Consider the following 27,992-nt stretch of genomic DNA (forward strand, 5'->3'; position numbering starts at 1 on the left):
AAAGTTTTTAAATATAAAATTTTTATATTTAATTATTATTCTTATATTTTAATTTATATTGAGATATAAATTATTCAGTGCCGGATAAATAGCAAATTTGCTATTTTGACGGTGCCGGTCAAATAGCAAATTTGCTATTTAGCCGGTGCCGGACAATTTTAATAGCCACTGCTATTTATTGCGGGAAAATGATTATCTCCCTTGAATTTACAATGAATGAAGAATCGGCTTTCAAAATCATACTATGGATCATTTAACAACTTGTTAAAAGCGTTGTGTATTGTTTTATCACTGTGTATTCCGTGGTTTTCGTTTTTAATGGCTGACATTGCATTTAAAAGCAGAAGGTGGTGGTAATTTTCTCGGTATGTATCAAATTCAATCCATCCAGTATTTAAAAAAGGGGGAGGGCAGACTAGGCAACGTTGAGGGGGATAGGACCTTTATCGGGATTTCGGGATTGACCCTTTCGGGATCCGGGAATTCTTGTTTTTGAATTTCGGGACCTTGGGATTTCGTGTTTTAAGCACAGGCACTTGTTTCTGTCAATGTGGGGTTTACTATCCATACCAGTACAAAAAAAACACAAGGTAGCTAACGGGAATTTTCAATGTGTTCGCTTCAACCAATATTTTTTTAATTTCCCTTTTTTTTTTTTGTACTGGTATGGATAGTAAACCCCACATTGACAGAAACAAGTGCCTGTGTTTTTAAGCCCGGGATTTCGGGATTTCATGTATTTAAGCCCGGGAATTCGGGATCAGGACCCCTCCTACCCTCCCTCAACGTTAGTGTTAGTTTAAACATATTTTATTTGCAAAAGTAGCTAAAGCGGGTATAAGTTATAAAACATTAGTGGTGTCCTCCTCTTACATGTCTTATACAAATACAAACACAAAATACAGTTGACAATGACGAAAACATAATCATGATGGGAATATGGCAAGCCGTTGTGGAATTTATTCTCTATTTATTAATATTAAAATTAATAAATGATTTTTTAATATTAAAAAAATCATTTTTTAATAATAATAAATCGAATTTTTATTATGAAATAATGCGCTGATATTTTTATATTAGTTTTTAATATTAATAAATGAATTTTTAATATTTTTTTGTAATTTACTCTGTCCCGCTAGAATTCATTTCCCATGTTCACGGCACAATGATTTGACTTTCATGCAACACGCTTTCAAAAAATCTGTAATCCTGCTTCTCATTTAGACCCCAATGAGTATTATATGTTTCTAATAGGACCAGTGGCTGATCCCATGGGGCATGTGGGGTGGGGTGAATTCTGGGGTTGTAAGTCCCCACGGTTTTTTTAATGATCTATTCATTTGAATAGGAACATAGCAAAGCATATGATATTTCAACATTCATAGACTAAGTGTTTCAAACACTGCAATTAATACATCATGTACATGAAGGTTGCATTTATCTTCCCTTTTTTAAAATGGTATTTTTTTTCTCAGGTTCTCATGTTCCTGATAACATTTCATTATTTTTTCAATTGTATTATCTGATGGCCTCAGCAATCATTTCATATTTCTCACTCAGGGGTAGTAAAATTTTTGAGAGAGTGGAAAAAATGGTACCACAAAATTCACTTTATGCACAGACATACCTGTGAACCTGGAAAAGTTTAAAGCCTTGGATAAATTTAATTGCATTTCATATTTTAGAAAATTGAAAATTTAATTCATATCTGAAACTAAAAAATTTTCCAGGTGTAGAAATCAAAGTTTGTCTACTGTGCGTACACTGTTTTCCATGTTTACATGTTTACATGTCTGTCTATCTGTATATCTATCTATCCCATAAAAATTCCTTCTGAATACTTTTTAAGTCCTTATTATATATACGTAAGACTCAAATCGACTATGGGCTCTAATTGATGTCTGTTCCTCAAATCAGCGTTGAAATCTGACATCACAATGATAGTTTTTCAAAAACACTTTAAATCAACGGCCAATTTTATGAACATGAAGTCAGATTTGGACATCGATTAGTGATGCAGACATAGATCTGAGTCTAACATGTACATGTAAATGAAATTTCCATCCCCAAATATTTATCTTGAGAAGTGTAATGTCTATAGAGAGCGTTGGTGTAGTAGTTAGCACATCAGACTTCAAAGAAAATTTCAGGGACTTCCCAAGAGAAAATTAATCTGGAATTCCACTGGAATCCCGGCTGGAATTTTGATGGGATTCCAAGTGGGATCCCACCTAATTCCACCGGGATAAAATTTCGGGAATCCCGCCAAAAGTCCGGGAATTCCGATGTAAATCCCGGTTGAAATATACTGGGATCCCACTGGGATATTGTGGGAATTCAATTGGGATCCCACTGGGATAAAATTTCGGGATTCCCGCTAAATAAGCGGGATCCCGATGTAAATGTAATGGGATAAAATTTCGGGATTCCCGTAAAAGAAGCGGGATCCCGATGTAAATCCCAGTGGAAATATACTGGGATTCCTGGAAAAAAAGCGGGATCCCAAAAATAAATACCAGCAGGATATACATGCACCAATTCAAATTGCACTGCCACTGGGATTCCTGGGTTATTTATGCAAAAGGATACATATGTCATGTTTTCCTTTCTGTTAATTAATTTGCTGTCTCTGTACTTCCAACTAGAATTAATTGCTGAGTAAATTATGGTAACTGGAATATCTGCATGCAATCTGTTTCGTTGGCAGCTCCATTTAAAAAGATCAGTATATCCCCTAAAAGTATCAAAAAAATCCACAAAGAATCATTTGTTCAATATGTTTTGAAGCAACAAATTCAATAGAAATATTGTTGCATGTTAATGTTTATAGAATACAGTAGATTGGAAGCTAGTCCAAATAATTATGAAGTCTTGGAAGGTTATTTTATTTTTTTTGCAAATTAATTACCTTCCCCCTTTTTTATCCCCTGACGATAAATAACTAGCGACTTATTATTTTCACCAAATAAACATACACACAACTGAATTAAAGTTTGACATACCTACTATTTATGCCTGTTATGTGACAAGTTTAAAATAAGTTTATTCATGTGCATGTATATATATATTTTCAGTTTATGCTTTCAGACTTTCTGAAGTTGATTTGCTCAGATACAAACCATACAAATCATAGTTCCTCAATAAATTATTTTTATAATCATTATATGCACATATACACATGTTAAATTAAATTATTAATGCACTTATCTGAAAACATCTTCATCTTCGTCCTGTCCATAATTCAGCGTAAACAAATTTTGATGACGTTTTTACCAGTACACAAACGTCGACGTCACAATCTCGCCCCAAATTATATCGGCCAAGTTGATCTGTCTCCGAAACGGTATTATAAATAAATTAAGGGTATCGCATAAAAGTATTAATTACTGGCCAGTTTTTACTAAATATAAGAAAAGAATACTTTAGTAATCGGCACATGGCATGCATGGTGCATGCGAATAAGATAGTGGCCGCATTATTTAGGACAGTATTTTCTAGGGTCGAACTGTTCCGCGGCAGTACAGTTGAAAACAAAGCACGTGGTTATGATTTTTTTACAGTTTACATAAGTTGAGAAATCAAAGTTTTACGATGTCGATCATTATCTTATCATTGATGCCGGACAACAACTAATAGAAACGCACTTATGGGAACTTGGGGAACATCAGAAACGCCTCCAAGCTTTTCTGGCAAAACACTCGTTGACATTTCTCGGACGCCCTGCCATTTTTATCGCGAAAATCTCGGCATTTTCTGACTTATAAATATCTGTCAAACTGAATATTAAGTGACACTGAAATGTGATTGGCTTCACCTGACAGCTTTGGTGTCATACACATTGTTAATTAACACCAATAACCTGTACTTGATGTTATCAGAGACATATACAAATAAAATGGAAAATGGAAATGGGGAATGTGTCAAAAAGACAACAACCCGACCACAGAAACCAAACACTTACATATTTTCAACAACATAATTATGGTTCATACAATTTCCCGTTTTAACTAGACTGGGATCCCAGCTTCCGACAGTCATCCCGATTGGGATCCCGGCTTTAAACAGTTCCGATTGGGATCCCAGCTTCAGACAGTTACCCCGATTGGGATCCCAGTGTCCGATATTTATCCCGTTTCATCTTGACTGGAATCCCGGCTTCAGACAGTTATCCCGAATGGGATCCCAGTTTCAGATATTTATCCCGAATGGGATCCTGCCTCCAGATGCTTATCCCGGCTTATCCCGACAATTTCACCGGGATTGCATTGGGATCCCGATGGATCCCGTTTTCATTTTCTCTTGGGTTAATTTTCAGCTTTCCCTTAACAACATTTGCGAGAATGGTCTTGAGAAATAATGATAGTCTGTAGGAAGGGGACAATAAATGACTGACCTGTGTTAAGAGAGAGCAACATCTCTTAAACGTAAAAGACACCTTTGTAGATTTCTAAATTATCAGGTTAATGCAGCACTCGCACCTTCAAAGTGGGAAGAGATTAATACATAAAGTTGTAATAACTTGTTTCCCAATCCACTATAAATAAATATGTTTAAACTATTATTAAGGTCTTCCAAAAAATTGTTATCAAATTAAATATGAACATGCTAAACTGTGGGACAGGTTGACAAATTCATCACTCATCAACTCCTGTTTACTATATGATTCTAACACACAAAGGCCATAATTGAAAGGAGGATGGCCACTAAGGCTTTTATTTGGCTATGAAATTATTTTTTATGCCCCATTTATGGGCATTATGTTTTCTGGTCTGTGCGTCTGTCCGTCTGTTTGTCCATCTGTTCATCCATCCCTCTTCAGGTTAAAAATTTTGGTCCAGGTTGAAGTTTTTGGTCCAGGTAGTTTTTGATGAAGTTGAAGTCCAATCAACTTGAAACTTACATAACTTAATACACATGTTCCCTATGATATGATCTTTATAATTTTAATGCCAAATTAGAGATTTTCCCCCATTATCACTGTCCACTGAACATAGAAAATGATAGTGCAGATAGCATGGATGGGGCATCCATGTACTGGGGACACATTCTTCTTTTTTCATATTTCATGTATATAAAAACCTACATTTTAAATCTTACATGTAATTATTATATGTAAATTTTCGATAAAGAAGACACTTTTGTTGTCTGCTGTTTGATTTAACAATATTTACCATATTTACAGAGTCAAAAACTTTTAATTACATTTCTCTTGATATTTTACAACTGTTTTACCAAATTTTCTGCATTTATGCATTTGTAAGGTAGTTATTTCCTCCTGAGAAACAATGGCCTCATCTTTAGACCAACATGCATTTATAAATTAAGATTATTTAATATATAAAAAGATATATATTGGTCAGAAAGGCATCAAATTACCTTCCTCATTTTCACTTTTTTTTGCAGAGCAGACTATGGCAGATAAAGTTAACAAACAGAGGGCGCTATCAAAGACAACTGTTAACACTAGTATTACTAGAGCAACATCAAAAACAACACAGAAATCTGTTCTAACAACCAGCAGTCAACAAAATGGTGCTCCAGGCAAACCTATCCTCAAAACTGGCGGGAAGAAAAAAGATCAGAAAAAGGAAAATGAACCAGGTAAATGTCAATATAGACAGATAGGGCAAACATGTATTTTATCACTATTATCCTGTACCAAGTCAGGATAATGGCAGGTGTGATCTTATATAGTTCGTTTCTGTGTGTGTGCTTTGTTTTTTTGTTGCACTTTAGTAATTCGATCTGTTGTTTCATTGTTTTCCTCATATTTTTGATGTGTTTCCCTCAGTTTTAGTTTGTAACCCAGATTTGTTTTTTTTCAATTGATTTACGATTTATGACTTTTAAGCAGTGGTATATAATACTGTTTTTTTCTCCTTCTCCATAATGAGAGTTAGATGCCAATGAGACAGCTACCCATCATTGAGGGACGTAAAGGGGGTATCTGCACGGAAGACTGCAAGATAAAATAGCCATTTCAGGATGAATGAACAATTAAAAATTTCTTGCAAGTTGATTCTTGTACTGATTTCAGGAAACAAGGAGAAGAACAAACCTTTTTTCACAGCTGCATGTGAAATAAAACACGTTGCACGAAAATAACCTTTTACCATCCTCACCATTGATTCATATGCAAACCTGAAAATGTTAAATTAGATAACTACAATTAACTTATAACTTGATATTATGAATTGAGCCAGCACAAAGTAATCTTCATTTCAATACAGGCAATATATAAGGATGATTGATAGACAGGATATATTTCCCTGCCATTTATTTTAAATAAAAATAAGGAGATGTGGTATTTCTGTCAATGAGACAAATATCCACCAAAGTTCAAAACAGGTGGGTGCACACAGTTATACATGTTATAAGCAACAGTAATGCCTTCAGCAATCACTGTTGAGTCAGTTATAAAAGGCACAGAAATTTGAAAAATATGGGGAAAAATCAATTGAGAGAACTAAAAGCCTAATTTATCATGTTTATAACAAAACAATAGTTTCAATTGAACAACATCATGAACATGTTTAGCAAATGTTGAGTTCCCAAGTTGAAGAATTACCATACAAATAAAATGTGTTATACTGCAATCAGCTATTTTACTATACAGATAAAGCTATACGTATAAACGTTAGCTTTATACGTCAATGACCTCAACTAACCTATAAGCCCCTCCTACTTACCAGAACTACTGTATTTCATCAACAACGTCACGTCACAACCATGACAACGTGTAGTAACAATGGTCAAACTTTTATGAATTTAAGCTTGTTATGTCTTCAAATTGGTAATTTATATACCATGTTTATTAAATGTTATTAATTAAGTTCATTTTCCTTTTCTAATTCCTTATAATGTCAATGTCTTACCGCCTGGACTACACTCATAGGGAAATACCCCAAAATGGTACCCCATGAGGGAAATTCCAAACACTTTTTTTAACAACAATTTATTACATATTTTTTTAATTTTTTTTAATTTTTTATCGATTTCAGTATAAAGACAATTAATATACGTATATTGACTTGAAATATGAAATTTATTTGTATTCGACACGAAACGGGAAAATGCTCGGTACAACCTCGCATTTCCCCCGTTTCTAAGCCTCATACAAATAAATTTCATATTTCAAGACACTATACGTATATTGTCTAACTATAGCAAAAAAAAAAACAGTATAAAAAAAGGTTTTTAATCTGAAACAAAGAAAAGAATATGAGAATTTTTGTTTATTTAAGCAACACATATTTTAAATAAGCAAATAAAGATAGCAATTACAGTCATGACAGTACCAAGTAACATATTTTGAAAAGATTAATTAACTTTTGGGTTTAAAGGACAATTTGTTCCAGGTTGTTCTCAGTCAGACTAATCTTGCTAAGAAGAATAATGTTTAGGCTATAATCCTTTTATATAAATCAGAGGCAGATTTGGGGATTTGGGGCAGAGGAGGGGGGGGGGGGGCTCTTTTGTCGTAAAATTTTGGACCCCCACTAATGAAAATGTCTTGATCTGCCACTGTGACTGTCATTACTGTATATAGTTTATAAAATACCAGTATTTGTGCATCAGACTTATGATAATATGCTTTGACAGATAGTTGTTGAACTTTCTATTTATAGAATCAGAGACAGCTATAGAAAACCCTTCTGGACATACCAATCAGAATAAATTTGATGAAGTACTCAAACTTAACAAAAACAAATTACAAGTTTTGGAAAAAAATGAGTTCTTTGACAAATTGAGAGATATCAATCTTGAAATAGATGTAAAAGAAGATCTTGTAGTAATGAGAGGGAAAACCCAGCAGAGTATTGATGAAGCAAGGTACCAGATAGACAAACAATGTAAACAGGTGGTAACCAGGCTAGATAATATTGGAAATCTCCGATCAAAATTTCTAAGGAAACCAGAAGTAGCAGAATATGTAAATTTTATACTTTTGCATGAAAGAGCTATGTGCTCTTGGGAAGTAAATGAAAAAGTTTTTGATTTGTTAGTGTTTGCACAATCACAAGATGTTGCTGTAGAGGGTTCAAAGGTCATCAAGGATTGTATACAAACTATAGAGATTTCAAATGAACAGTTTGAATTTACAGAGTTAAAACAGTTTCTCCAAGATAATGATAAAGTATCGGCTGTTCCACGGAAAAAGAAGGGGGATACTGTTCTGGTGATGACAAATGATCAATTTGTGCGATATCAGAGAATATTTAGCTCGTCGCCAGGTCCTGAGGATGGAACAGTCCAAATAATGCATGTTCCATTGCCTGTATGGAAATTAGAATATTTTCAAAAATTTTCAGATTTGAAGCTGAAGGCTTTGAGCAATTTGTACAAAGTTGACCATAAATTTTTAGATGGCCATATTGAATTGCATGGCAAAGATCCAGGTATTGTCAAAACCGATATTGAAAGAATGGCAAATGAGTTGTTTATTTCATTAGATCATACTTTTGGCAATACATCACGCTTAACTAAAGCTGTGCAAGAAAAATGTGTTCAACTTGAGAAGCAAAAACATTGCATCATCAGTATAGATAACAAAGCCCGTCTCCATTCTGGTTGGCTTGGTAACCATAGAGATGCTATGATGCATATCATGACAATGGTTGGTCCAGTGGAGACAAGTGAATGTGATGTTCTTATTTGTCCTGTGACAACAAATCTTGAACCATTTGGCTGTGGCAAGGATATCTTTAGAATAGGTAACCTTTCATATTATAATTTGTTTAAAGTTTAAATCGCATCCTGCTGGTGCATTTGACTCCCTTTAAATTTACTATGATTTCTAGTTTTGCAATGGAAGGTACTACAGGTTCCTCAACTGATAAAGAATAGCTGCCATATGATATAACCAAAAATGTTGAAAGTGGCATTAAACACCAATAAGTGATCAAATATTTAAAATTAGTATATTAGCTGATCTTTACTTATTTAAGTAAATAAATAATGGATTTCACAATGAGGGCTCACAAATATAGCATCCTACCTTTTTAAGATATATACAACAACAAAAAAACATTGAGACAAACTGAGATGCTCTTTATTTTGGAACTTATTAAAGCCTAACTGGACAGGAACATATTGATTTAATGAAATTAAAGATTCAAAAGTAAATTGTTCTGTGCATGAAACAAGTAATTGAAGTTAGATTGAGTAGAAATCTGACATCTATTTGCTCTTGCTCCTTAATGCTGTGGAGAATCACTAATTTTAAGGTCTTTGGCTTGACCCTGTTGGAAAAAAAGTATATATATATATATATTGTACATTTAAGGTGGAAAAGCTGTTAATGCTGGCATAGCAAAGCTCCTCAAGAACAGTGAAGAGACAGGAACGGCCATTGAACCAGAAGAAATCATTGTCATCCAGAATACAGGCAACCTTAAATGTCAAATGTTACTTCTCACAGTTATTCCCCCTTGGGCACGAACACGAGATGTAACACTGTCTTCACTGTACAACTGTGCTCGTAGGATTATTAACATCATTGCTGACACTGGGTACCGGAGCCTTGGTATACCATTAGATATTGCTGATGATTTTCCTTCTAATATGTATGCCTCCATATTAATTAATAACTTTTGGAAATTAAGGAAAAAGTTTGGACATTTCGTTCATTTGTATGGATATGCAGACACTTTAAGTACTGTTGAAGATATCGACGATTTTCTGATATCAGAAATCATTGTTTTTGGTCACATGTCAAGGATTGTGTTTGATAAACATCGTCCCCTACTAACAGGTATGCATAAATGTACTTAGTTATTGATTGAAGTTTTCTTATGTTAAGGAAGCTGGGGTGTCTAATTTAAATGCTTAATCATAGATTTATTTGAAACTTCTGTCAAAGAATAATGGGTCAATGTTCTTTCAAATTTAAATTTAAATACTGGGGTTAAAAATTTACTCAAAAGACTTTGTTTATTCTTTAAACATGTTAAAAAGCATTGAAGTTAATAAAACTAGTTATCTTATGTAAATGAGTTATATAGTAGAAACTTAATCTTTCCTTATTGAGGAAACATTAAAGAATGTGTTACAATTCAATAAGAAACTTGTTTGTCATAAATACTTCTGAAGTATCAAATAAAAATGTGTGGTCAAAAGTCTTATTTATTGTCTTGAAATATAAAAAAAAAAAAAAGAAATAAATTATACTGTCCTAACAAATTTGGTATAATTTTCTCCACTTGATTTTAAAAAGATTTTTCAACAACAAAATTAAAATTCACTTAGCGAAGCTTGATTTTTTGTTCCAAGTTTTAGATGTTAATCTGTGGTATATTGAATGATACTTTTTAAAATATTTTTGCAACATGCCCAGAAAGGATTTTGAGAAAAAAGACACCTTGTTTACCATAACACTGATACTAGTTGATTTATTTGTTAATGATTTTCTCATGTGTAGTGTCTGTTATATGAGGTATAATCTGTTGTTCTGCATGTGCAAGAAAAATATGTAATACTGATTTTCAGTGCACACATACTGAATAGACTTATAACAACAAAACAGGGCCTATGAAGAACAGATAAAGTCTTTTCAGGTCAAATTAGCTGAAGAGAACTGCAACCTTAGTTGTAGTAGTTTAAGTACAGTAACTAACATAATGTTAACTCAGGCTTACAATAAACATTCCAATACAAAAAATTGCCTCTAGATATATTTCTTAAGATGTGAAGGAAACATTAACAATGGAATTAGATGAAGTTAATATAAACTGTTTTATTTTTTTTTAGAAAAACAACCATCATCCATAATAGTAAATATTGTAGAAGGATCCATTGTTGATATGGATGACAAGGTAAAAAATTCAAATCTACAAATGATTTTAAGTTTAAGAAAAAAAAACATTTGACCAATGGTTAGACTCAGTTTTGATCTCAAAAGAATAATATAAAAAAGAAGATGTGGTATGATTGCCAATGAGACAACTATCCACAAAAGACCAAAATGACACAGACATTAACAACTATAGGTCACTGTACGGCCTTTAACAATGAGCAAAGCCATACCACATAGTCAGCTATAAAAGGCCCCGATAAGACAATGTAAAACAATTCAAACCAGAAAACTAACAGCCTTATTTATGTAAAAAAAATGAAGTTACTATTAGTAATTTATTACCCATTATGATCCTATAATCTCCGTACAGTAACATGATGTCATAGCATAAGGAAATATAGATTAATTAAATTCAATCATGAGTCTTTTGCAGAGGAAACATTGTCTTTGAAGTTTGAAGTCTCAGGTATCTTTGATGATTTTTTTTACATATCAGAATTTAATGTGTTCATTCTAAAATAAGGAGATGTGGTAAAATTGCCAATGAAACACTTATAATCTACCAGCAATACTGCAACTTTAATGTAGGCAATTATAGCTCACTTACAGTACAGCCTTTATTTTATATCTGCATGAAATATTAAATAAGTCAGTGGGAAACTAAATGTGGTCGTGTGACATTCAAGAAATATGAAAGTAATACTACAGTTTTTTAAGCCCTGTAGAAAAAATAAAGACTTTTTTTAAGGGCAATAAGCTCCATGAATCAATACAACATTGTTATTTTTCCAATTAATACGGGTAAAACTACCTACAATATAAAAGATGTCCTGGCAATATTAAAAAAATACTTTCTTGACCTTTGGCAAGAAAATTGATAACCCTTGTTAACTAAGATCAGAGTCAAACCCTGGTTACAGTGCACGTGACACCAACATGAATTGGGTTGGAACTTACAACCTTAGTTTAAACAGACTTGTGATCAATGTAGATGATCTACAATCTGAGATCACTTGGCTTATCGTATGATTATATATTTTAGGTGGATGTTGTAGTAAATGCTACAAATCACAAAGATCTTGAGTATGGTGTTGTATCTAGACAACTTATACACAAAGCAGGAAGGGATATCATTGTACCAGAGTATCTCCAGGCCTATCCTGATGGTATAGGGGTATGTGATGTGGCAGTTACTGAGCCTGGACATCTGAAATGTCAGAAAATATTTCATGGATGTCTCTTTGGTTGGATTATGAATGGAAGTTTGTCAGTAAAGGTATTTAACTAGATCTTGTATTATATATTAAAAGATGGGTTTAGACACTCCAACAGTTTTCTCAATACAAAATTTGTTTTAATCAACAAATTTTTGCAAGTGATTTATTTTTTGCCACTTTTCAAGAGACGAAAAATAACACTAATTTCAAATGTTATAGATTTGGCCAACTTTATAGATCTTCTGTTATAAAAATACATCAATATAAAAAAGAAAGATGTGGTATGATTGCCAATGAGACAACTATCCACAAAAGACCAAAATGACACATACAGTAACAATTATCTTCAATAATGAGCAAAGCCCATACTGCATAGTCAGCTATAACAGGCCCCAATAAGACGATGTAAAACAATTCAAACGAGAAAACTAACGGCCTTAATTATGTAAATAAATGAAGGAAAAACAAATATGTAACAAATAAGAAGCAAACGACAACCACTAAATTACAGGCTCCTGAATTGGGACAGGCACATACATAAATAATGTGGCGGGGTTAAACATGTTAGCGGGATCCAAACCCTCCCCCTAACCTTGGACAGTGGTATAAATATCAGGTTAAATAATTATAGAAATTAAAAGTCACCACATAAGTCCTCTTTAGAATGAGATGAATGTTGGTAACCAATAGTTTTAAGTACATGGTTTTAATATCACCAATTCTTTGGGATATACACATCACATGTGTTAGACCTAACACTATCAAAAGTAAATCATGAAAAAACATTTTATTTCTGCCTAAAGATGATGACATATAAAAATGATCAATCATATTCAGAACCATGCATGTAAACTTGGCTTTACTGTCATTCTTGCAGTTTCAGGTCACAAGCACACAAGAACACTTGTTTTGGTTTGTTGTGTGGAGGTTTAGGTTGCACATTTTGTATGTTGTTCTTTTACAGTAACAAGGTAATTTATTGGCTTCTATAATCATTATTTTGATTATAGCATACATATATATTTTGTACACAAATTTTCCTTATGAATGATAATTTATGCTTTAAACGAAATTTCTTTCTTTATATGCAAGCTTAAAAAATGCAACCAAAAACATAACACTAAAATTGAGAATGGAAATGGGGAATGTGCCAAAGAGACAACAACCCGACCATAGAAAAAAACAACAGCAGAAGGTCACCAACAGGTCTTCAATGTAGCGAGAAATTCCCGCACCCGGAGGCGTCCTTCAGCTGGCCCCTAAACAAATATATACTAGTTCAGTGATAATGAACGCCATACTAATTTCCAAATTGTACACAAGAAACTAAAATTAAAATAATACAAGACTAACAAAGGCCAGAGGCTCCTGACTTAAGACAGTTGCAAAAATGCGGCGGGGTTAAACATGTTTGTGAGATCTCAACCCCCCCCCCCCCCTTATACCTCTAGCCAATGTAGAAAAGTAAACGCATAACAATACGCACATTAAAATTCAGAAGTCCGAGTCTGATGTCAGAAGATGTAACCAAAGAAAATAAACAAAATGACAATAATACATAAATAACAACAGACTACTAGCAGTTAACTGACATGCCAGCTCCAGACTTCAATTAAACTGACTGAAAGATTATGATTTCATCATATGAACATCAGGCACAATCCTTCCCGTTAGGGGTTTAGTATCATAACATATATGAGAAGAACATAACCCGTGTCATGCCAACAGTTGGTTTTTGAATAAATGTGTTTAGTTCCGATGCAAAGATCCTATAAGTGAATCAATATAAACGCCAAAATATGCAATCTTCAATGACCTGACAACAGTATCGTAACTATATCCCTTCTTAATAAGTCTATCCAAAGGTTTTGTTAGTTTTTGAGGTGAATACTGACACCTTTGTGCTTTATAAAGAATATTTCCATAAAAAATTGGATGTGAAATACCTGAACGTATAAGAAGTCTGCATGTTGAGCTATATTTACTAATGATGTCCTTATACTGATGATAAAATTTAGTAAATGTTTTGACTAGTTTGTGATATCGAAAACCCTGGTGTAATAATTTTTCAGTAATACATACATTTCTTTCGGTAAAATCTAAAACATTGTTACATACACGAGCGAATCGTACAAGTTGAGATATATAAACACCGTAAGATGGTGACAAGGGAACATCACCATCTAAAAATGGATAATTAACGATAGGAAATGAAAAATCATCTCTTTTATCATAAATTTTAGTATTCAGCTTTCCGTTAGTGATATAGATATCAAGATCGAGGAAAGGGCAGTGGTCATTGTTAGTATTAGCTTTATTTAAAGTAAGTTCAACAGGATAAATTTCTTTAATATACATACTGAAGTCGTCATTATTGAGAGCCAAAATATCATCCAAATATCTAAAAGTATTATTTAATTTGTTTATCAGATGTTGTTTCGATAGGTCTTTGCTTATTTTTGTCATAAATTGTAACTCATAGCAATACAAAAACAGGTCCGCAATAAGTGGTGCACAGTTAGTCCCCATTGGAATTCCGATAATCTGACGATATACGGAATCTCCAAAGCGAACAAAAATGTTATCTAGTAAAAATTCAAGGGCATATATAGTATCAAAGCATGTCCAATTGACATAGTTTTTTTGTTTATTGCTACTAAAAAATGACCTAAAAGAGTTTGAACATATATATTCACATTCTGACTTTTTAAATGCCCATTTAATTAGGTGTGTGAATTTTTTCTTAATGAGAATGTGAGGCAATGTGGTATACAGGGTAGAAAAATCAAAACTTTGAACAGATTCAAAATCAGCAATATAAGCATGCAATTTATCAAGTACTTCCAACGAGTTCTTGACACTCCAAAAGTAATTAATTCCACTATTTTCGAAGGCCTTATTTGAACAATTTATTATCAGGTTTTTAATTGTACCAAGTGTGCTGGTAAGAAGAATAGACAATTTAGTAGTGGAACAATGGCTTGAAGACGAAATAAATCTATATTTATAAGGTGTATTGTGTAGCTTCAGAAGCCAATACATAGTTGGGACTTTCATTATATTTGGCTTGGCTTGTAAAGCGGTAGCTAAAAGTTTATGTTTGTTACAGGTGTCGTTTTCTGGAAATGGAGTCAGTTGGAATGTTGGTGAATTGGTGATTTCTTTTTTCAGAACCTCAATGTAAAATTTACGTCAAACAATAATAATATTATTAGCAGCTTTATCCGCCGGGACAAAAACAAATTTCTTGGCTAGTTCTTTTAGTTTATGTTTGATACGAGAAATAGGTTTATTGTGGTTATTGTTAATAGTAAAATGTTCTTTAAAATGTTGAATACGTATATCAACTATCTTCATTACTGAATACTGCACACTTAAAATAATCGTTACAGATGACTTCTAAAAACTCTGATAAACAATTCAGATAACATATTTCTTCTTGAATTTTAGATAAATCTTAGCTACAATAAATTATTTTTTATGAGAATATTGAATGATATGACGCCTGGAAATTCTGTAAAGTTTGACCTATTTGCAAATTCATTTTCCTCATCTTATGATAGCAGGGGTATCAGAATTGATTTCACAACAATATATATTTTTACTGCGATTTAATTTGTAGATGTTGAGACTATTCATAACAAGGTGTTTAGCAGAAGCAGAACAAAGACAATGTACCAGTATAGCTTTCCCAGCACTTGGTTCCAGTTTATTAGTATTTCCACCAGTCTTGGTTGCCAAGGTGATGTTTAAAGCAGTAGAAACATTTGGAGAGATAGAAAAACCTGTGCATCTGAAACGTGTAGATTTTGTACTGAATCCAATTGAAAAAGAAGTGATTGAGGTATTTCATTTTATGAATATGTTAAGGATAGAAATGTGATAATATTACAAGAGACCCTTGGAACACATTATGCAAGATTATCTCTTAGAGCAGAATATTTTAAGAATGACCTTTTGAAAAATTAACAATATCATTAACATGATTAAATACAATCATTTTAGAATTTAATGACCATGTCTTTTCATCGTTGCAAATGCAACCCCTAATTTTTATTACGTCATATCATAACTCACTTGAGTAACATCTACTTAAGGTATATTTCCAATATATTATATATCTATAAAACTGAAATTGTATTGTTTTAAAAAAATTTGAATTTGAAATCATTAATTTATTCATACACTTATTACCGACCAAGTATGTATTGGAGAGCACTATTTTTTCAATATTTTGTTGTGTGAGTCATATATTTCATTGATTTAATAAGATTTAGATAATTCATTTGGGAGTTTTTTCATGTAATTTAATTTTATTATAATTGATTTTCAAAATTTCAGATTTTTGAAAATGTACAGGACTGGATGGTCAGTAGAAAAAATCAACTGATGTCTTTTAGTAAGTATGAAATAAAAAGTTGTTTAAAAATGATGTTCAATTTATTATCTATACTACTTAAGGAACAGACCAATTTCAATATTGAGCCACATCTCCTCTGAACCATACAAATTCAGAAATATATGTGATATGATGTATAAATGAAGTGTTTTGTACTTCAAAAAGTTGTCTTTATAACAATCTTTTTTCCACAGAAAATGAGAAAATAACCCAAATGTGAAGACATTATTGATCTGTGTCTTATAAGCTTTCCTGCATGCTCAGTCTAGGTACTGCCCACAAAACCACAAAATTTTAAAACTCTTTGTTTCAATACTGGCCCAACTGTAACTGGAGGTTTAAGTTTTTGTTTAAATTGTAATACAATTCAAAGCCTGTTTTTTGTACAAAACAATAACTGAAAAACAATTATGGTTTACACCCGACCAATGACAACCATTTGATTAAAGGTGCTTGAGTTTCCTGTTGTTTTGTAGAAGATAGGATATATTTTATTGCCCAATCATGGTGTCCAAAATTTGAGCTAATTACAATCAAATGAGTTAAAAAATAAAGCACAGTAAATGATTAAAATCAGAATACAGAACATTTAACAAAAACTTGTATACACATTTGAACAAAATGAGATGTGAACTATATGATTGACAAAACATTAAGTCATTTGGAGCCACTTTGACCGGGAGAAAAGATGTATTCAAACATTAGATTTATAGACCTAGGCCTATGGGAGACAACTCTGAATCTACTTTTTATTATTTTTTTACTTTTCAAACTATTTTGATTTTTCTTAATTTTTAGATTTACCTCCCAAGCATATAAGAAGTATTCACAAGAAACATGGCATACGATTTATTGTTGCAAGGACTGATGATTATAAAGACACGAGGTATAAAGAGGTCATGATCAACATTGTTTTTGTGTCGAAAGATAATCAAGTTGGTAAGAACAAAATTATTTAAAAATATAACATTATTCCGGTGAGCATCTACATGAACCAATATAACACAACGAGGTGAATGTTTTTAAGATAATCTGACATTTATTAAAGGGGAGATAATTAACCATTTATTAAAGGGCAGACAATTAACCATTTATCAAACGGTAGACAATTTTAAAGGAAAACGGTAGACAATTTTAAAGGTTGCAGTCTTGTAATTGACTCACGGGGGGGGTCTCAACATGGGATTTTGGGTACAGGTGTGCAGCTGGGATTTTAAAAACACCCCCCATTCATATATTGAATAATTGTGAAATCCCTACCTATACATATATTTCACAGCGAAATCATAAACCATTCATATATTTATGACCCATTGATATATCACAATCGGTCAATTACTACCTATTGATATATTTCCTCGGTAAAATTGCACCCCATTGATATATTTGACGGATCAAAAAAGGGACCCATTCCAGCGGCACATATGTATATACCTTTATATAGGAAGAGACCCCCCCGTGAATTGACTGCTCCATAGGCTTACATGCAAAACAGCTGATCTTTGAAAATAAAAAAATAAAAAATGATACATAGAAAAAACATTTCATGTTCATAACATGTATGTACTATTGTGAAATTGTGATTTAATCGGGGGAAAAAAAGGGGTCTTGCCACGAAGAATAAAAAGTTACGCAATCCTGAAGTCAAAACATTTTTTTTCTACTTTCTGTTTGCTATTTTTACTAGGCCAGTAAACATGATATCCTTCCACTTTCCTGGATTGATATCCCCAAAAGATGCATGATTTTTTTTTAAAGTCTATATATATGTTTCAATTCAGCATAAACCTATAATCAAACAGAAAAAAATTGAGTTCAGAAAAAAATTCAGAAAAAAATGCACTTTTTTGTTTCCCTCCATGTTTTGACATGCACCAAAAAATGCACTATTTTGTTTCCCTCCATGTTTTGACATGCACAGGAAACTGGAGTTGTAATACAAGACTGGTACCAAAAACCATTTATCAAAGGGGAGACAATTAACCATTTGTCAAAGGGGGGACAATTAACCATTTATCAATATCAAAGGGGAGACAATTAGGTATTTGTCAAATGGAAAACACTTTAAAGATTGATTTGAAATCTGGTTTAATGATTATGATATCATTTATTTCATACACTATATACTTTATGTTTCATATCAAATGGTCACATCTCATATTTGCAGTCAACCTCTGAGAATGCATTGACTATAATAGAAAAATGTCAAGACACATGCATGCAACAAAATAATAATTATTTGAGAAAGTGAATTTGTAAGAATTTATTTTAATGTAGTTAAATGCAATACTGAAATTTAGTATTATTAGTTTGTGATATCTCCATTGATTTGTATTTTAAAAATTTAAAGTTGTTGAAAATGAAATAAATGTATTTTAAGCAAGTTATGATTTATTTTACTCCTGAAGATATAAAGATAATAATGTAAATTAGAAAATTTTCACCATCCTAAATATGGAGTCACAAAGTAACTGCTGTTATCCAATTAAAACAAAATTATTGAATCCCTGTCCATGAAATGTGTCAAATTATGCAGAATTTATAAAGGGAATAGTTACAATTGTTGACATAACATTCACATTGGACTACAATAAGTTATAAAAAAGGGACATATTCTAATATACAATGTCGTTTTTTATGCCCCACCTACGATAGTAGAGGGGCATTATGTTTTCTGGTCTGTGGCTCCATTTGTCTGTCTGTCCGTCCGTCCAGGTTACAGTTTTTGGTCAAGGTAGTTTTTGATAAAGCTGAAGTCCAATCAACTTGAAACTTAGTACACTTGTTGCTTATGATATGATCTTTCTAATTTTAATGCCAAATTAGATAATTACCCAATTTCACGGTCCATGGAACATGGAAAAGGATAGTTCGAGTGGGGCATCCGTGTACTTTGGACACATTATTGTTTAACCTTGGTACAATTGGAAATTTTATTGAAATCTCAGATAAGAGAGTAAATTCCTGTTAGTGACCATGTGTAGATCTCATAATGAATATTTATTTACCTTATATTTCATCAAAACAAAATTATAATTTCATACTCTTCTTATATATTTTTTCAGAGGTTGGAAAACTTGAATGGGATATGGTTAAGGGAAGCTACACAGTAAAAATCAAAATAATTCGAACAGAAAAATGTTTGATTGAAGGATTGAAAAAAATGTCAGAAATGATTGAATTACGTAGATTCCATGTAGTTGATATCTTCTTGCTGAACAGTAGAGAATCAGGTAAGTCTCACTTAACAGTAGAGAATCAGGTAATTAAATTAGGGCTTGTCAAGAATAAAGGACCTTTAAAGCTTTTATTAATTGTTTATCAAATATTATCTGTAATATTATTCAAATCCATTTCATAATTTAAACCTGCCTTTTGGTAAAAAATCATCCTACATAAGTTATTAGTACATGTAATATACATGTACATTTAAGCTGAACTATTGCTTTTTTGGTTTAGATAAGTCTAGTCTTACAGTAGTTTCAAAAGTGATATTTTATGGAAAAGAAATTAAGATGTGCTTTATTTATCATACAACTAGAAATCAGAAGATGTGTAATGATTGACAATGAAACATTTACTTGACACTATAGAGTCCAAATCACAAAAAGTTTAACAGCTATAAGCGTAACCGTACGGCCTACAATGACCTATAATTGTTTACATCCTCCGTCATTTGAACTCAGGTTGATAGATGTCTCATTTGCTATCATATTACATCTCCCTATATTTATACAGGTGCTCATTTTAGATTTCTATTTATACATAGAGGATCAAATGGAATATTACAACTAATTTACAAATTAGATAAATGTATTGAATATATTTTCAGTTATAATTAAAGATATCAGACCATCATCATTTGGACCATGGACAGACGAGAAAAATACAAAGCCAAGTTCAAGTATATTTATCTTTTTTTTATCTTTTTTTTATGAATTTTAATTCTTTTACGTTGAATAAAATTAAATAACATTTATCATGCAGTTGTGCATTAACCCATAAATACAGTTAATTCAAAAAGGGTGTGGCTAATTTCCCCTGTATTTGTTTCGTGAGTATTTGAAAGTTGATCTTTCTAGTGAAAATTTAAAGCTTATATCAAATTCTTTAAATATAGTTTGGTAATTTTACATATATTTTGTATTTCAATAAAATCTACACAGAAAAGTAAGTGGTATATGTTGTTGCTGAAGTCATTTTTTAGATATAAAATTTCAAATTTAACATATGTTTTTGTCACTTTTTAACTTAAGGACATTTATTATTGCCATTTTGTCATATTTAACTTCAATGGGACTTTAATTTTTGCAATATTGAAAAAAAACCTTGTTCGATAATTCATACAAAAAAATTCCAAAATATGAGGTTAAATTATTGCAATTATAGCACAGTTGCATTTTTTGTTTTTATTTTTTGTTTTTTTTTAATAATAAAAACATGGCAATAATTTACAGTCTAAGTAATTATCTTTATAAACTGCCTAGAGGCATTAAAAAATGTTTGATAACCAAGCTAGAAATATTTTGTTCAATCAATTTGCCATCCAAATTAGGGCATATAAAGGATTGTACTTCAAAGTCTAAAAGTTGGCATATATGGCACATATTTTCCTGGCTTATGTAATGAAATAAGTTTGCATATTGTAGGTATGTCATTGCACAAACAGATTGATTTAGTCATGACAACCATCTTGGAAAATACAGATAAGATTTATGAAGAGAACAGTCAATCAGATTTGACTGGAAAATTGAGCTATATCAGAGTCGTTAGGATGTTTGCTACAACAGTAGATTTCAAGGAAATGATGAAGAATCTTAAGAATGGAGGAATAGAAGGAGGTCATGGTATGTAGGAATATTGTAGGTATTGTATGGTGTCCATGGTTGTTGTGTGTTGTTGTTGTCTGTCAATATTACAAATCTTCTCTGAAACCACTGGACCTATTCCAATTAAATCTGGCATGAATATTTGAGCTATTGCATTGTGTCCTTGTCTGTTGTGTGTTGTTCTTTAATAGTTTACACATTTTCTTTATTGTTGTATTAAAATCAGAATTTTTAGCTCACCTGGCCCAAAAGGCCAAGTGATCTTTTCTCATCACTTGGCCTCCAGCGTACGGCATTGTCCAGCGTCCGGCATCGTCCAGCGTCCATCGTCGTTGTTAACTTTTACAAAAATCTTCTCCTCTGAAACTACTGGGCCAAATTTAACCAAACTTGGCCACAATCATCATTGGGGTATCTAGTCTAAAATATGTGTCTGGTGACCCGTCCAACCAATCAAGATGGCCACCATTGCCAAAAAATAGAACATAGGGACAAAATGTAGATTTTGGCTTATAACTCTGAAACCAAAGCAGTTAGAGCAAATCTAAAAGGGGTTTATTTGTTTATCAAGTCAATGCCTATCTGCTGTGAAATTTTGAAATGAATTGGACAACTGGTTGTTGGGTTTGCTGCCCCTTAATTGGTAATTTTAAAGAAATTTTTTGGTTTTTAGTTATTATCTTGAATACTATTATAGATAGAGACAAACTGTAAACAGCAATAATGTTCAGCAAAGTAGGATCTAATAATTAGTCAACATGACCACAATGGTAAGTTGACCCCTTTTAAAAGGAGTTATTGCCCTTTATAGTCAATTTTTCACAATTTTCATTAATTTAGTAAATTTTTACAAAATATTTTCCTCTTTATCTAAATGGCCAAGTCTAATTAGATAGAGAAAATTGTAAGTAGCCAGAAGGTTTAGTAAAAGTAAAATCTACAAACACATCACCATCACCAAAACACAATTTTGTCATGAATCCATCTTTGTCCTTTGTTTAATACAATGTATGCACATAGACCAAGGTGAGCGACACAGGCTCTTTAGAGCCTCTAGTTGGTTTATATCTCCGAAACTAAAGCATTTAGAGCAAATCTGACATGGGGTAAGACTATTCCTCAGGTTAAGATATATCTACCATGAAATTTCAGACCAATCTGACAACCCTTGGCTTGGTTGCTGCTACCTCTGAATTGGTGATTTTTAGGAAATTTTGCAGTTTTTATACGACTGCAAAAATTGAAATTTTTTTGGTTGTATATTGGTATCACGTCATCATTGGTACCACAATGTTTAATACCATAAAAAAGTAGAAGGTTGGGATTTATTTTAAGGGGTTATTGGGCAAACAGTCTAGGAATTAAGGTCCGAAAACAAGCATTTTTCTAGTTTCAAGACGATAACTTGTCTGTAACTGTATGGATCTCTCTGACATTGTACCACAAGTTTCCATATAACACAGGGAAGGTTGAGAATCATTTTGGGGTTAATTTTTCCGAATATGTAGGAATAAGGGGCCAAAAAGGGTCAAAAAGAAGTATTTTTCTAGTTTACACACAATAACTTGTGTTTAAGTGTATGGATCTCTATAACTTTTTACAGGAAGGTTCAATACCACTAAAGGAAGGTTGGGATTGATTTTGGGGGTTATGGTCCCAATTGTGTAGGAATTAGGGCCCAAAAAAAATCATTTTTGTAGTTTTCAAACAATAACTTATGTTTAAGTGTTTGAATCTCTCTGAAATTAAACCACTATTTTCCATACCATGGAGGGATGGTTAGTATTGACTTGGGGGGGGGGGGGGGGGGTAATGCCTCAAAATGTGTCAGAATTAGGGGCAAAAAAGGGGAAAAACTAGGTATTTCTGGTCAATAGACAATTAAGACAATTTAAAAAGCAGTGTAAGGGAGGTAATTCTAAAACATTTAACATACAATGATGGCTATATTCGGATTTACCTCCCTTACACTACTTGTATATTATGTTTTAGGCCACAGACCACAATTTAATTCTCTATAAGTTCTTTATAACGTTTTGTTACATTAAAAAAATTGCACGTAATCTTTTTGTCAATTTTTTGTGTGTGTAAAGTACAGTTCTAGTCCAAAACTATTTCCAAAATTCAGAAAGATTGCACCTCTGTAGTTTACAAATTCAGCCAATACACATCCATACCCCTATGGACAAGTCAAAAGATATTCTGAAAACTGTAAATATCACCTTTTTGCACCTGGCCTAATCACTCTTCCCATATCAAAATCAGTTAAAATAAAACATCCAAAAGTTTATTTTAGCTCTCTTCTTTCATTTCCAACCCAGAAAAACTAATAAATGTATGAGAAAGGGAAAGAAAAAAAATAAAGAAAAATAAAAAATAAACTATAATTAAAGGGAACTATAATCGTGGACAACAAAAAGTGGGATCATTAATTGTGGTCTTGGGCCTGTATAAAGAAATGTCAGGTTTTGGACTAAATGAAATAAAGGGGGGGGGGGGGGGGGGGTGGTAATTGTTTTCAATTAATTTTTTTTCAAATTTCTCAAATTCTAAATTTTTGAAAAGTTAAAAGAAGAAATCTTTAATTACACAATATTGCGCAAAAGATTTGTAAGATCTTGACATTTGTTTTGTGTCAGAAACTCATATTATGTCAAAAATTTGATCGCAATCCAAATTCAGAGCTGTATCAAGCTTGAATGTTGTGTCCATAATTGCCCAAACTGTTCAGGGTTTGACTTCTGCTGTCGTACAAGGCTGTGCCCTGTGGAGCACCTGGTTAATTCTAATCTTAGATATCATACAGTAACTTATAATGTCTTATATCTAATACTATTGATTATGATTTTAACCTAATCTTACATGATTTCCAAAGCATCAGTAAATACAGGTGATCGACACAGGCTCTTGAGAGCCTCTATTTTAGTCTTGCCTAGACACATAAGGAAAAACAAGACATGGATCTTTGCTGCTGATCTTTAAAAAATATTCAGGAAAATATCAATTTTATCTAGCATGTCTAGTGCCTAAAATGACATAAGTTTATTTTTTGTCTGAGCAAAGTGTTAATTTTAATCTTGATGGAAATAATTGAAAATAACTTTTAGTTTTTTTCAAGATGTGGTATCAAAGTTTACGACTATTAGACTTAAAGGGATAATTTATCATTCTGTTTAGCCATTATACCAAACTGAGCCTATATATACACATATAAAATAGGATATCTTTGCAATATATTTCAAACTTATTTATAGGAGAAACATCGTCTTGGCATATTTATGAGAAGAAACCTGAAGTTTACAAGTATCATATTCAAGCTATAGGGAGGAAAGATGATGCAGAAATGGTGCTAGATATTCTCAAAAAAGATGTTGCTAACATGGAGGTATGGTTCTTAATTAATATGTGTCACATGATGTTTTAAGACTGTCACATGACCCTTCTTGTCAATTTAATTCGAATTGCCTGTTGTTAACTTCAACAGGAACACAATCAGCACCCCCTATGCATACCTTTCTATATTTGAAAATATTTCATGTTCAAAGCCAGGATTAAGAAACCAGTGGCTATCTTTAAGTTCAATCTTGCACACTCTGATATAAGCAAGGTGCAATCTTAAGAGACTCTTTCATATGCACTGTCTTAGCAGTTTTAAATAATCTGATCCGTTAGTGAAACATCATCAATAATGTGGTAAAATGTTTACATTTGATAGCCACAAAAAACTACATTTTAAGCTAGAGCTGAATTATGCGCACTTTTGTATTCATCTATAACCCCGACATTAGTATGGATAATTTTAATCATAATTTTGGTCGAAGTATCATACACAATTTGTAAGCAAATGACTAATGGCCTCTGATTTAAAGCCTGTCTGTAGAGCTTTTAGATATGAATAATGATTATTAACAACTAATAAAAATAGACAGGAACCCAGCAAAGAATGGAATAATACTACTGAAAAGTCTCTGCCTTATTTTCATTAAATGTTGTCTATTTATAGATATTTATTTTTATTTTATAGGTACCAAAAAAGGTTGTTTACAAAATAGCACCACCAGTAAAGAAGGTAAAAAGGAAGATAGAGTCTCTCCACAATAATGGATACCATATTACTCTGGATGAAGCAGGGAAGAAGGCTGTATTAGAGGGAACAGAAAAGGATGCAAAAGAAATCAGAAAGGAGCTTGAAGATTTCATAGATAACACACTTAACGTTAATGTGTCAGAGGATGATTTCACTGCACTGATGCATCTTGGGAAGAAGGAATCATGGTTTAAACAGATTGTGTCACATACTTATGACAAAGGTACTTTGGTTTTGACTATGAAGAAAGGTCTTGATCCTGAACCATTATTGAAAAAAATTAAAACGAAAATTGAAGAAATTCATAAAATGGCGGAAATAGATGTCCCATTGCAGAAAAAGATGACGCTGTTCCTTGAAGAAATTGAAAAAGAAGTTGAAGAAACTGTAGGAGGAATTGCCTGTTATATGGGATTTAATAAGAAGAGAATTGTCATTAAAGCGCCAAATATGAGAAAGGCTCATGAAGCTAAATCTTTGGTGCAGATTAAAATTGGTGTGGTTATTCCAGTGAAAAGGAAAAAGAAGAAAAATGGTAATCAATCAAAGGAAACAACATCAATGACAGAGCAACAAGAATTAAAAAATGGAACTAAGTTCATAACCAGAGAAGGGATCAATATTTTAGCATATCCCGGGGAATTCCAAAATCTAAAAGTTGATTGTTTGGTTAGTCCTGCAAATAGGAACCTTCAGCATACAAAAGGAATTGCTCTAAATATAGCACAGGCTGCAGGTGCTCAGATGGAAAAGGAATGTGAAGAATATTTGACAGAGAAAGGGGACTTAATTATTGGGACATGCTGCTCTACAACCGCAGGCAATCTACCCTATCACTGTATTATACATACTGTTGGTCCTACCTGGCATGCATATGGAGATGAAAAGAAGAATTGTTTAGAAGATCTGAAAGCTGCCATTGTTTGTTCGTTACATCATGCCAATGCACATAGACATAAATCTATAGCTTTTACCTCAGTAGGAACAGGCAAGTTGAACAAACAGTTTATAGTGTTTTGATATGCCCACATTCTAGGTGCAAATTCAAAGTAAGAATTCCTAATTCTTTTGTGAAAGGTTTTGCTAATGAAAAAAGTAAAGAAGCACATAAAAAATTCTTTCCCTAATAACACTTTTACATTAATGCCATGTTTTCATGAACAAAAACATAAGATTTGGCTAAAATTGTAAAGATCAAAGAAAATTAAAATAGATCAAAGAAAAATGATACCAAAAAGCATGAAAATGCATGAGTCTCATGCTAATTGGCAACCCTAATTATCAAACTAAAAATTGCTATTTTGTAACAAAACATGATTGAAAAATGAAGCACACAATGCTGACCATCATAAACCATTATAAAATAATAAGACAACACCATGACCAAAAGGAGGGGGGGGGGGGGGTATATGTTGATGGCTGAGTGATCCTAAATGAGTAATCGCACTTCTGTATCACAAGCTTGTCAACACATGTTCCAACTGCATTCAACTCCAATCTTGATTGCCTAGTAATGTTAGTTTTCCTACCAGTTCTGAGGTTGTTGGTTCAAATCTTGCACTCTGGCTTTCTCCACCAATAAAAACTGATCCCAACAAAATAGTCAACAGTGCTGACAAAGTCTGTAAACACCAACCAATCAATCAGCCAGTAATGGAGATGAACGGATGAAAAAAAACAAAATATTGTTTAGAAAAAACGTGTTTGCAATTCTTCTCCACCAGACATTTTTGCCAAGGACACACTCTATATCCTATATATATAGAAAAGAAAAGTCTTTACTTTTTAGAATTTATCATTAGTACTTTTTATAAGTATTGGTTGATATTGACTTTTCCATTACCTAAAAAATAAGGTCTTTGATATATGTCTGGACGTACTGCTGATTCATTAATTTTTATGGGAACCAATTTTCGTGGATTAAGGATCGAAATCTTACGTGTTTGTGGGTATTTTATTTCAACATTTTGCCGAAGACTGATGCAAACCAATAGAATAGTTGCTATTCGTTGAACATTTAATTTCGTGGTTCACCTGTAACGACAAAATCCAAGAAAATTGGTATCCAACAAATAATAATGAATCCATAATAATTTGTGAAAATATATTTTCAGGAATATTTGGAATCCCCAAACCATTCTGTGCTATTCAGTACTACAAAGGAATAGAGGAATATGGTAAAAACATGAATGCTGATGAGAACAGTGTCAAAGATGTACATTTTATAACTACAGATGAAAGCATGTGTCAGATTCTACAGAAAACATTTACCAAATATCTAGGAGAAGGCAAACCTATATGAACTTTATAAGCAAATATCTATAATGCAAATCTAATATGAATTTAGTTAAAATGTATGAGAGAACTTAGCAAATATTTAGGAGAAGGAAACCTTAAATGAACATTTTAACTGATCTTGTTGGTTGCAAATTTACATACCGTTAAATTCATTAAATAAGCAGCAGGATTTTTTTCTCTGTCTTTGTCCCTGCATGTTACAAGCAGGTGCGCTTTATGTATGTATTTTTTCAGTGTTTCAGGGCAAGCAAGAACATAACAAATTAAGCTAGATTTTTTTATTAGGAGACTGTCAGATTGTCAAATGCTTGTAGTGACTTGATAAATTGTTCATGCAACCCATTTTGTTATGAATGAATATATATTT

At 32.5% G+C, this 27,992-nt stretch overlaps 1 protein-coding gene across 1 annotated transcript; it reads left to right on the forward strand.

Moving 5' to 3' along the window:
* Nucleotides 1-251: 251 nt before the first annotated feature.
* On the forward strand, nt 252-27,992 carry LOC139501770 (uncharacterized). Its single transcript, XM_071290913.1, has 15 exons — nt 252-365; nt 5,404-5,601; nt 7,629-8,714; nt 9,287-9,754; nt 10,750-10,814; nt 11,838-12,071; nt 15,635-15,856; nt 16,354-16,411; nt 17,210-17,350; nt 19,477-19,644; nt 20,244-20,315; nt 21,061-21,258; nt 24,495-24,625; nt 25,265-26,315; nt 27,442-27,992. The coding sequence occupies exons 2-15, from the start codon at nt 5,412-5,414 to the stop codon at nt 27,627-27,629; spliced, it is 4,272 nt and encodes a 1,423-aa protein (XP_071147014.1). The 5' UTR covers nt 252-365; nt 5,404-5,411; the 3' UTR covers nt 27,630-27,992.

This window comes from Mytilus edulis, chromosome 13 (assembly GCF_963676685.1).
Source record: "Mytilus edulis chromosome 13, xbMytEdul2.2, whole genome shotgun sequence".
Lineage (NCBI taxonomy): Eukaryota > Metazoa > Mollusca > Bivalvia > Mytilida > Mytilidae > Mytilus > Mytilus edulis.

Bases quoted from the DNA above. Each gene is read 5' to 3' on its own strand.
- LOC139501770 (XM_071290913.1), top strand. From the start codon at position 5,412: ATGGCAGATAAAGTTAACAAACAGAGGGCGCTATCAAAGACAACTGTT. The intron at 8,715-9,286 runs GTAACCTTTCAT...TGTACATTTAAG, and splicing joins CAAGGATATCTTTAGAATAG to GTGGAAAAGCTGTTAATGCT. The intron at 24,626-25,264 runs GTATGGTTCTTA...TTTATTTTATAG, and splicing joins AAGATGTTGCTAACATGGAG to GTACCAAAAAAGGTTGTTTA.